This window comes from Coenobita brevimanus, chromosome 99 (genome assembly GCF_032717465.1).
Source record: "Coenobita brevimanus isolate Jiangsu-jjx chromosome 99, ASM3271746v2, whole genome shotgun sequence".
NCBI lineage: Eukaryota > Metazoa > Arthropoda > Malacostraca > Decapoda > Coenobitidae > Coenobita > Coenobita brevimanus.
Genome location: NC_137052.1, coordinates 16,184,511 through 16,196,553, shown reverse-complemented (window position 1 = coordinate 16,196,553; position 12,043 = coordinate 16,184,511). Strand labels below are relative to the sequence as shown.

The following is a 12,043-nucleotide window of genomic DNA, read 5'->3' as shown; positions in this document are numbered from 1 at the left end:
GCTGGTTCCTTGAAAGCAGTAATAAGAAACTGGGAAGTGAGCATGGAAGTGAAAAAGTTGCTGCATGACAGTATTGTGATACCAACTCTAATGTATGAAAGTGATGCTTGGACCTTGTTGGAAGAACAGAGTGAGGAAATAAGTTATTTGAGAAGAGCCTGTGGAGTCACATGGTGAGACAGACTGACAAATGAGGAAGTGAAGGATTGTTGAGGTGTGGATGTGGATGTGATAGGAAGTGTTAGGAGAAACACACTGAGGTGGTTTGGCCATGTGGAGAGGATGGAGAGTGAGAGACTGATGAGGAGAGTGTATGTGAGTGAGGTGGAGGGGGAGGAGAGGGAAGGGGAGGCCAAGGATGAGATGGAGGGATGAAGTGGAGAGGTGTATGAGAGAGGGGGGTGTGAGCTGAGAGCAGGGCAGTGAAATGGAAGGAGACAGAGCGATCAGGAGGCGATTTGTTTGTGGCAACCCCATGCAGGATTAAGGCGTCTGGCAATAGACAGATCGACTATCATCATCATCACTGGCCTCTTTTCCCACCTAAGGATTTGGCGAGGTACAGTCCAAAGGACAGGGAAAAACTTAACAAAAGGAGAATTGGAAATTAATAAACAAACAAATAAATATGCCACATTTCATTCACTTACACATAAGCCCTCAGTATCCTGACTCCAGATGGCAGTAATAGAAGTAGGAGTAAAGGATGCAACCTCAGGCTTCTGTTCAAGTGCATCAATACCACCATAAGAAGGTGTCCTTCTCCACCTCACAAGCATAAACATTTACACTCATGCACTTCATACTACCTACAAGAGTTAAAAAGTATATATACAGTATATAAATGAATCACCTGGGGAATGCATGCACCAGCCAATACTATGTTGGACTTTGCACTGGAGGAAATTCATTTACATACAGGAGAACAGGAAACCGCAGAATTAATAAGCAAAATTAATTGCTAAGAGGTGCTACACAGCTTCCTGAACTGTGGAAAACATGAACCAATGAGCTGAAGATAAACAAAATGTAGTATAAGCTCTCAAATTTAAAATCTAATTTCCAGTAGCTTTCACCTTTTAAAACATAAGGGTGTTTATCACCTTCCTCACTCAATCAATGCATTTTTTTTTTTTTTTTTTTTTTTTTTTTTTTTTACTATAAGAACATATGTATGATGGTGCGAAGGCTGCAGTGCGTGTGGATGGTGAACTATGTGAATTTTTCTCTTTGAAAGTTGGGTTGAAACAGGGATGTGTCATGTCTCCATGGTTGTTCAATCTGTACATGGATGGAGTAATAAAAGAGGTACAAGGTAGGGTAGTGGATGTTGGAGTGGCCCTGGTGAGAGAGGATAGTGTTTGGAAACTCCCTGTACTGTTGTTTGCAGATGATACTGTGTTGTTGAGTGAAGACGAAGGGGAGCTGCAAGGCTTGGTGGATGAGTTTGGAAGAGTGTGTAAGAAACGGAATCTAAAGGTGAATGTGGGGAAGAGTAAAGTGATGGTCTTTGAGAGAGGTGAAGTCAGTGAATGTACAGCGAGGTTGGATGGTGAGGAATTGGAAAATATATGTTTAAGTACTTGGGTAGTGTGATGAGTAAGGATGGAGGTTTGGAGGGTGAAGTGCTTGAAAGGGTACAACAAAGAAGAAAGGTTGCTGGTTCCTTGAAAGCAGTGATAAGAAACAGTGAAGTGAGCATGGAAGTGAAAAAGTTACTACATGACAGTATTGTGATACCAACTCTAACGTATGGAAGTGAAGCTTGGACGTTGTTGGAAGGACACAAGTCAAGAGTGAGAGCAGTGGAAATGAGTTACTTAAGAGGAGCCTGTGGAGTCACATGGAGAGACAGGCTGACGAATGAGGATATAAAGGAGCGCTGTGGTGTGGATGTGGATGTGACAGGAAGCATTATGAGGAACACACTGAGGTGGTTTGGCCATGTGGAGAGGATGGAGGGTGAAAGACTGACGAAGAGAGTGTATGTGAGTGAGGTGGAGGGGGGAAGAGGGAAGGGGAGGCCGAGGATGAGATAGAGGGATGGGGTGGAGAGGTATATGAGAGAGGGAGCAGGGCAGTGAAATGGCAGGGGACAGAGTGACTTGGAGGCGATTTGTTTGTGGCCACCTCAAACGGGATTGAGGCATCTGGCAATAGATAGATAGAACATACAGTACACTGTATCATGGTATTAATACAGTACAGTACAAGGTGCTTCACTGTATTTCCTGCTAAGGATACTGTTCACAGTTTATTACATAATTTTCTCAGTTACCTTTACAAGTTTTTCATCTTCCATAAAGCTTTGGACTGGAACACTTCAGATTTGAAAGTTTAAAGTGTAAATCATTAAGGTAAAGAACAATTACCTGGCGAGAGTGTGTGTGCCAGGCAGTACCCACCTAGGATTGGTATTTGGGGAATCCACATACATGGGAATTTCTAATGACAGAGGATACTGGTAAATTTTCTAACAAAGATACATTATAGTTAGTCTGTTTTCACTTGACAAATTCAATGACCTGTTTCAGCTCAGTTGATGGCTGAAAGTGGTCAAACTGAAGATTTACTGTATTTGACTAGTAACTAAGAAGATTCATTCCTATCATAACTAAGGCTCATTGAACTTCATGCAAACATGATTAGGCATTCAAGTTGTGATGAACCTTGTTTTATCAGATGAAAACAAAGTGATTACAGTAAGCAATAGAGTGAAGATAATTCACCCTAGGAATATGTCTGTCAGCCAGTACCCATCTAAGGTCTGAGCTGGGGAAAAAATAAGATGTACTTTGTAATCTATGATCCTATGAGTGGAATGTATGGAGAGGAATGCAATACTGCATATGGGGTAATAAAGAAGAAAGAAATCACCTGGTGAATGTGTCGGCCAAGAAGTGCCCATCTGGGGTCGGTGCTGGGGGGATCCCGTCACAGGGGTGTTACTGCCCATGGGGGTGCCAGCAGCTGGAGTCCCGCCCAACGGGGTGGTTGGTTTGGACCCACCCCAGCTGCCCATGCCCACCAAGTTACCTAATGATGTATTTATAACAAGTATACACTCATGCAATTAAAATAGGTTCATTCTGATAACTGGATAAGAACTGGTGGGTGGAAAACAAAAAGGAATGAGCTTTCCCTATTGATATACAACACAAATACATTCATGCATGTGCAACTGGTTCATTCTGACAAATGAATGACAATAGGTGGGAAGAAAAAAAACAAAACAAGAAAGAGCTTACATTTTTTTGTTCTTCTAATTTTTTTTTGTCCATTCACTGGAGACAAAAAACAAAAAAGCGGGGGGCTGGGCTCCGTATAACTTGAAACATATGAGGAAATAGAAAGTGCTCAGAAAGAGCATACCTCCACCACAATCAATAAAATTTATTATTTATTTTTGCTTCTGGATCCAAATCCACCTCATAATCTAACCTGACATATACTGCACTTTAATGATCTCTCACAAGCAGTTAAATATACAGTCTCAGTCTGTCACGTAAACAATCTCTACAGAGTGTATACTTCCACCCATGCCAATAAAATTTATGTATTTATTCCTGCACCTGGATCTCAATCCACCTCAAATTGTAATTAACTCTTCCCTGAGCCACTGCCCACCTACCCACCAAATTTCAGTGAAGTCTGGTAAGAACGTTTTGGGACATTTTGCACATTAACAATCAGACTGACGTGGGTGAATACATAACCACCTCCAACTTCGTGGAAACAGATAATAAAAAGGCTGTGAGTTCTTTTCTGTCTTTCTCTCACATCCATACTCAGGCATATTTGGGTTTACTATACTCAAATATCCTACCTCACAGAGGTATGCTAAAAATTGAAATTATAGACTAAAATCATGCCATATGAGCCCATCTTCAACTGTAATCTGCACCATACCTCAACTGAGGACTCACATTGCAACATACCACTACTAAGACCAATGAAATTGAATTTTGTGCCCATTTACTGTATGTTGTTGGTGGCTATTACGGCTAAAGTTTAGTAGATACTGACCTGGAAATCAGCATAACAATTTTTCATTAGGCCTTCTTTCATCCAGTACCTTGGTTGTTGAAATATATGTATACATACAGTAGGTTCGCACAGTGCGCGATTCGCATTGTGCGCAAGTGACCAAAAATCATAACCAAAAACCCTTGAATGCGTGAGTATACCGCACAGAACGCGAGGCAGAGACAAGGAGTGGCTCAAAAATGCCATTTTCTATTAGTGCGCGACCACCCCTCACACAGCGCGTCACGTGTCGTCATGTTGATGCGCAGAAATTCACGGGCATTCTACTGCGCAGAAGTGTCAGCACTGGACTTTGAAGGGTTTATGGCCGAAGTGAGTGACTTTGATGCTCCTGGGGAAGGTGCTCAAGAGGAGTCTGTGGAGGGAAGTGTTGGTGCGGTAGGAGGTGCAGTGGGGAGTGCGGCGCTGGAAGTGTTGCCGCGCCTTGGAACCCCTGTTATTTAAGGTCATCAGGCCTGTTGTCTACTGTTGTTAAGGTGACTACCCATATTTTTGTTACTGTAGCTATAGCTTTAGTAAAATGTCTGAAAAATATGACCTTTATTATGTCTCTAAGGGCCAAAAAATGTCCAGGTATGAGGGAGTACCGCCCATATGTAATTATTCCCATAAGATTATGTATTCCCAGTACGCGAGGTCATGGACCGCCCAATTTCTCGCGCACTGTGCGAGCCTACTGTATACATATATATATATATACTTCCCCAGTACCCCTGCGTGTCGTAAAAGGCGACTAAAAGGGTTGGCGGAGGGTTAGTGCCCCTCCCCGGAAAACAACTAACTAAAAAAACAAACAATAAGCCTCGGACAAGGACTGACCAAACGATGACGACCAAGGACCGGACAAAGGACATGATTATTGGAGCATGGAATGTAAGGGGAGCGAACGATGAGGTGAAAGAGAGAGAGATTGTCCAGGTGCTTGAGGGTGCGAAAGTGGATGTATGTGGAATAACTGAAACAAAATGGAGAGGAGAAAGTGTGAGAGAATGAGAGTATGGATGGGGTATATGTGTAGAAGTAGCTGAGAATGAGAGGGCAAAGGAAGGAGTATGTATAGTTGTGAGTAAAAGATGGAAGAGGAGCATAAGACAGTATGGATCAGTTGGGTCAAGGATTCTGTGGGTAAAGTTGAAAGTTGGAATACAAATGTGGGCGATTGTGTGTGTGTATGCGCCAATGCAAGATCGTGCTAGAAGAGTGAGAGAAGAGTTCTGGACAAATGTAGACGTGTGCATGGAAAAGTTTAGAAGGAATGAGAGAGTGTTTTTGATTGGTGATATGAATGGTAAAGTTGGGAATGTGAAGGTGGATGGAATAGTTGGTGAGTGGGGTGTGCCTGCTGAGACAGATGACAATGGGAGTGCGTTAGTGGACATTTGTGCTGGGAGGGGGTTGGTGATAGCCAATACCCTCTTCAGGCATAAAATGATCCACAGGTATACATGGCGAGTGATGAGAAGGGTGGGTGGTGAACTGAATGAAAGGAAGGCAATGATTGATTATGTGTGTGTGGATGAAAGGATGCGAAGATGTGTAATGGATGCAAGAGTTTATAGAGGTTGGGGGAGTGGACTTTCTGACCACTATTTGGTGGTGGCCAGAATTACAATTCAAGTAAGATGGAGGAATAGAAGAGGGGAAAGACGAGAGGAAGGAGTAGTTGCAAGGAGAGTGGAAAGGTTACAAGAGGATGAGAAAAAGGCAGAGTATAAGAGAGAACTGGAGGAACGATTGGGCAAATATGAATTCGAGCAGATGGGAGACGTGGAAGGTGTGTGTAGGATATTTACAGAAGAAGTGTGTGCAGCGTGTGATGTAGTGTGTGGAAGGAAGAGAAGACGGAGGGGGTGCAAGGAACAGCGTGGTGGACTGAAGAGGTGAAACAGGCTGTGGCACAAAAGAAGAAAGCATACAATGAATGGATGAGAAATAGGGGCGTGGAAGAAGTTGAGAAGCAGAAGAGAGAGTTATATGTAGAAAGAAAGAGAGAGGTGAAAAGATTAGTATGAGAAAGTAAGAAGAAAGTGGATGAGGAATTTGGAAGGAATTTGAGTGTAAAGTGGAGGGACTGTAAGAAAATGTTCTGTAAAGAGGTGAAAAGAGTAAGACAGGGTGGAAGTGAAGTTAGCAGGGGAGTGAAAGATAAAAATGGTAGATTACTAGTGGAGAAGGGAGAAAAAGTGAGCAGATGGAGAGAACATTTTAAGGAATTGTTGAACGTAGAGAATGGAAGTAACGCGAGTATAAGTGGCTGGGGAATGGCTGGGAGAAGGAGGGAGGTGAGAAGACAGGAAGAAATCAGTAGGATAAAAGTTGTGGAAGCAATGAAGAAAGTTAAATCGGGGAAAGCCCCAGGAATTGATGGAGTGTGTGGTGAAATGCTGAAGCATGGGGGAGAGATAGTAGTAGAATGGATGTGGAAGATGTGCAGATTCGCCTGGGAGGAAGGTAGAGTCCCGGAGGATTGGAAGTCAGGTATAATTATTCCCTTGTACAAAGGAAAAGGGGAAAAAGAAGTGTGTGGTAATCATAGGGGCATTTGTGTTCTTAGTATAATAGGAAAAGTATATGGTAGGATACTTATTGACAGAGTTAGAGAAAGAACAGAGACACTAGTTGGAGAAGAACAGGGAGGCTTTAGGAAGGGAAGAGGTTGTGTAGATCAGATATTCATTCTTAGATCTTTAGTGGAAAAGTTTCTAGAGAAAGGAAAGAAGTTGTATGAGGCTTTCATGGATTTGGAGAAAGCATATGACAGGGTGGATAGACAAGGATTGTGGAAAGTGTTCAGAATATATGGAGTAGATGGGAAGTTGTAGAATGATGTGAAGAGTATGTACGATGGTGCGAAGGCTGCAGTGCGTGTAGATGGTAAACTAAGTGAATTTTTCTCTCTGAAAGTTGGGTTGAAACAGGGATGTGTCATGTCTCCATGGTTGTTCAATCTGTACATGGATGGGGTAATAAAAGAGGTACAAGGTAGGGTAGTGGATGTTGGAGTGGCCCTGGTGAGAGAGGATAGTGTTTGGAAACTCCCTGTACTGTTGTTTGCAGATGATACTGTGTTGTTGAGTGAAGACGAAGGGGAGCTGCACGGCTTGGTGGATGAGTTTGGGAGAGTGTGTAAGAAACGGGATCTAAAGGTGAATGTAGGGAAGAGTAAAGTGATGGTCTTTGAGAGTGGTGAAGTCAGTGAATGTATAGCGAGGTTGGATGGTGAGGAATGGAGTCTCGGACCATCACTTAGTGCTGGCCAAGGTAGAGCTGCAAAGAAAGTGGTTGAGGAGACGAAGGGGAAGACAGGAGGAAGCAGCTCCTGTGAGAAGAGTGGAGAAATTGCAAGATAGTGAAAAAATGACAGAGTATAAGAGCATAGTGGAAGAAAGATTGGGAAGGTATGAGCTAGAGCAGATGGAAGGGGTGGAAGATGTATGTAAGATATTCATGGAAGAGATAGGTGCAGCGTGTGAGGCGGTTTGTGGAGTGAGGAGGAGATGCAAGGGTGTGCAGGGGACAGCATGGTGGAATGATGAGGTGAAACGAGCTGTGGAACAAAAGAAGAAGGCATATGGTGAATGGTTGGCGAGTAGAGGTAGGGGAGAAGATGAGAGAGAGAAGAGAGAGGTATATGTGAGCAGGAGAAGGGAGGTTAAGAGACTGGTGAAGGAGAGTAAGAAGAAAGTGGATGAAGAGTTTGGGAGGAATCTGAGTGTGAAATGGAGGGAGAGTAAGAAATTGTTTTGGAAGGAGGTAAAGAAAGTAAGGCAGTGTGAAAGGGGAAATAGTAGGGGAGTGAAAGATAGGAATAATAGATTGTTGGTGGAGAAGAGAGAGAAATTAAGGAGATGGAAGGAGCACTTTGAGGATTTGCTGAATGTAGAGAGTGAGAGCAGTGTGAGTATAAGTGGTTGGGGAATGGCTGGGAGAAGAAGAGATGAGAGGAGGGAGGAAGAGATCAGTATAGCGGAAGTAGTGGAAGCGATGAAGAAGATTAAGCTGGGAAATGCCCCAGGAATTGATGGAGTGTGTGGTGAAATGCTTAGGTATAGGGGTGAGATTGTTGTGAAGTGGATATGGAAGTTGTGTAGATTGGCATGGGAAGAGGGAAGGGTTCCAGCGGACTGGAAATCAGGTATAATTGTTTCTCTGTACAAAGGAAAAGGGGAAAGAGAAGTATGTGGTAACCATAGGGGTATTTGCCTACTTAGTGTGACTGGTAAAATATATGGTAGAATACTCATTGATAGGGTTAGGAATATGACAGAGGAGCTAGTTGGAGAAGAATAAGGGCGATTTAGGAAGGGAAAAGGGTGTGTAGATCAGAAATTTGTTCTGAGATGTTTAGTGGAGAAGTATCTAGAGAAGGGAAGGAAAGTGTATGCTGCCTTCATGGACTTGGAGAAAGCTTATGACAGAATAGATAGGCAAGGTATGTGGAAGGTATTAAGAATATATGGAGTGGAGGGGAAATTGTTGAGTGCTGTGAAGAGTATGTACGAGGGAGCTAGGGCTACGGTGCGAGTGGATGGTGAGCTGAGTGAGTTCTTTGATCTCAATGTGGGACTGAAACAGGGGTGTCTGATGTCTCCATGGCTGTTTAATATATATATGGACGGGGTTGTAAAGGAGGTGCAAGGTAGAGAAGTGGATGTGGGGCTGGCCCTAATGAATGAGGGTGAGATTTGGAAGCTTCCGGTGTTGCTGTTTGCTGATGATACAGTATTGTTGAATGAAGATGAATGGGAGTTGCAAGGTTTGGTGAATGAATTTGGGACAGTGTGTAGGAGGAGGAAGCTGAAAGTTAATGTAAACAAAAGTAAAGTTATGGTGTTTGAGAGGAATGAAGTCACAGAGTGTGCAGTGAGGTTGGATGGTGAGGATATGGAGAATGTGAGTGCATTCAAGTACTTGGGTAGTGTGATGAATAAGGATGGAACTTTGGGGGATGAAGTACGTGAGAGGGTACAGCAGGGATGGAAGGTTGTTGGTACACTGAAAGCAGTGATGAGAAATAGGGAGGTGAGTATGGAAGTTAAGAAGTCACTGCATGATAGTATTGTGATCCCTACCCTGACGTATGGAAGCGAGGCGTGGACATTGCAAGAGGGGAACAAGTCAAGAGTGAGAGCAGTGGAAATGAGTTACTTGAGAGGAGCATGTGGAGTGAAATGGAGGGACAGGTTGACGAATGAAGAAGTGAAGGAACGTTGTGGGGTAGATGTGGATGTGGTTGAGAAGATTAGGAGAAATACACCGAGGTGGTTCGGACATGTGGAGAGACTGGAGAATGAACGACTGACTAAGAGGGTGTATGTAGGTGAGGTGGAGGGAGGGGGAGGGAGGGGTAGACCGAGGATGAGGTGGAGGGATGGAGTTGAGAGGTATATGAGAGGGGGGGGGTGAGTTGGGGGGAAGGTAGTTAAATGGTGGGTGAGAGAGTGACTTGGAGGCATTTTGTCTGCAGCCACCCTTTGCGGGATTAGGGCGTCAGGCTATAGATAGATAGATAGAGTACGTTTAAGTACTTGGGTAGTGTGATGAGTAAGGATGGAAGTTTGGAGAGTGAAGTGCTTGAAAGGGTACAGCAGGGAAGAAAGGTTGTTGGTTCTTTAAAAGCAGTGATAAGAAACAGGGAAGTGAGCATGGAAGTGAAAAAGTTACTACATGACAGTATTGTGATACCAACTCTAACGTATGGAAGTGAAGCTTGGACGTTGTTGGAAGGATACAAATCAAGAGTGCGAGCAGTAGAAATGAGTTATTTACGAGGAGCCTGTGGAGTCGCATGGAGAGACAGGCTGATGAATGAGGATATAAAGGAGCGTTGTGGTGTTGATGTGGATGTGATAGGAAGCGTTATGAGGAACACACTGAGGTGGATTGGCCATGTGGAGAGAATGGAGGGTGAAAGACTGACGAAGAGAGTGTATGTGAGTGAGGTGGAGGGGGGAAGAGGGTGGGGGAGGCCAAGGATGAGATGGAGGGATGGGGTGGAGAGGTATATGAGAGAGGGGGTGTGAGTTGGGAGCAGGGCAGTGAAATGGCAGGGGACAGGGCGACTTGGAGGCGATTTGTTTGTGGCCACCCCAAACGGGATTGAGGCGTCTGGCAATAGATAGATAGATAGATAGATATATCTATTGCTAGATGCCTCAATCCCGTTTGGGGTGGCCACAAACAAATCGTCTCCCTGCCGTCCTGTCCCCCGCCATTTCACTGCCCTGCTCCCAACTCACATCCCCCTCTCTCATATACCTCTCCACCCCATCCATCCATCTCATCCTCGGCCTCTCCCTCCCTCTTCCCCCCTCCACCTCACTCACATACACTCTCTTCGTCAGTCTTTCACCCTCCATCCTCTCCACATGGCCAAACCACCTCAGTGTGTTCCTGATAACACTTCCTATCACATCCACATCCACACAACGCTCCTTTATATCCTCATTCGTCAGCCTGTCTCTCCATGTGACTCCACAGGCTCCTCTTAAATAACTCATTTCCACTGCTCTCACTCTTGACTTGTGTCCTTCCAACAATGTCCAAGCTTCACTTCCATACGTTAGAGCTGGTATCACAACACTGTCGTGTAGAAACTTTTTCACTTCCATGCTCACTTCCCTGTTTCTTATCACTGCTTTCAAAGAACCAGCAACCTTTCTTCCCTGCTGTACCCTTTCAAGCACTTCACCCTCCAAACCTCCATCCTTACTCATCACACTACCCAAGTACTTAAAAGTACTCACATTTTCCAATTCCTCACCATCCATCCTTGCTGTACATTCACTGACTTCACCACTCTCAAAGACCATCACTTCACTCTTCCCTACATACACCTTTAGATTCCGTTTCTTGCACACTCTCCCAAACTCATCCACCAAGCCTTGCAGCTACCCTTCGTCTTCACTCAACAACACAGTATCATCTGCAAACAACAGTACAGGGAGTTTCCAAACACTATCCTCTCTCACCAGGGCCACTCCAACATCCACTACCCTACCTTGTACCTCTTTTATTACCCCATCTATGAACAGATTGAACAACCATGAAGACATGACACATCCCTATTTCAACCCAACCTCCAAAGAGAAAAATTCACTTAGTTCACCATCCACACACACTGCAGCCTTAGCACCATCATACATACTCTTCACAGCATTCAACAACTTTCCATCTACTCCATATATTCTTAATACTTTCCACAATCCTTGTCTATCCACCCTGTCATATGCTTTCTCCAAATCCATGAAAGCCGCATACAACTTCTTTCCCTTCTCTAGAAACTTTTCCACTAAAGATCTAAGAATGAATATCTGATCTACACAACCTCTTCCCTTCCTAAAGCCTCCCTGTTCTTCTCCAACTAATTCCTCTGTTCTTTCTCTAACTGTCAATAAGTATCCTACCATACACTTTCCTATTATACTAAGAAGACAAATGCTCCTATGATTACCACACACTTCTTTTTCCCCTTTCCCTTTGTACAAGGGAATAATTATACCTGACTTCCAATCCTCCGGGACTCTACCTTCCTCCCAGGCCAATCTGGATATCTTCCACATCCATTCTACTACTATCTCTCCCCCATGCTTCAGTATTTCACTACACACTCCATCAATTTCTGAGGCTTTCCCCATTTTGACTCTCTTCATTGCTTCCACAACTTCTATCATACTGATTTCTTCCTGTCTTCTCACCTCCCTCCTTCTCCCAGCCATTCCCCAGCCACTTATACTCGCATTACTTCCATCCTGTATGTTCAACAATTCCTTAAAGTGTTCTCTCCATCTGCTCACATTTTCTCCCTTCTCCACTAGTAATCTACCATTTTTATCTTTCGATCCCCTGCTAACCTCACTTCCACCCTGTCTTACTCTCTTCACCTCTTTCCAGAACATCTTCTTACAGTCCCCCCACTTTACACTCAAATTCCTTCCAAATTCCTCATACACTCTCTTCTTACATCTTGTTTACTAATCTTCTCACCTCTCTCTTT

The 12,043-nt window shown here is 43.9% G+C and overlaps 1 protein-coding gene across 1 annotated transcript in view; it reads right to left on the bottom strand.

The window, feature by feature from the left end:
- Window positions 1–12,043, bottom strand: part of aux (cyclin-G-associated kinase) — a 462,562-nt gene that overhangs the window by 104,750 nt on the left and 345,769 nt on the right. Inside the window, exon 22 of the mRNA XM_080283925.1 lies at window positions 2,878–3,036. Coding sequence (XP_080140051.1) covers window positions 2,878–3,036 — 159 coding nt within the window. The remainder of the gene's footprint in view (window positions 1–2,877; window positions 3,037–12,043) is intronic.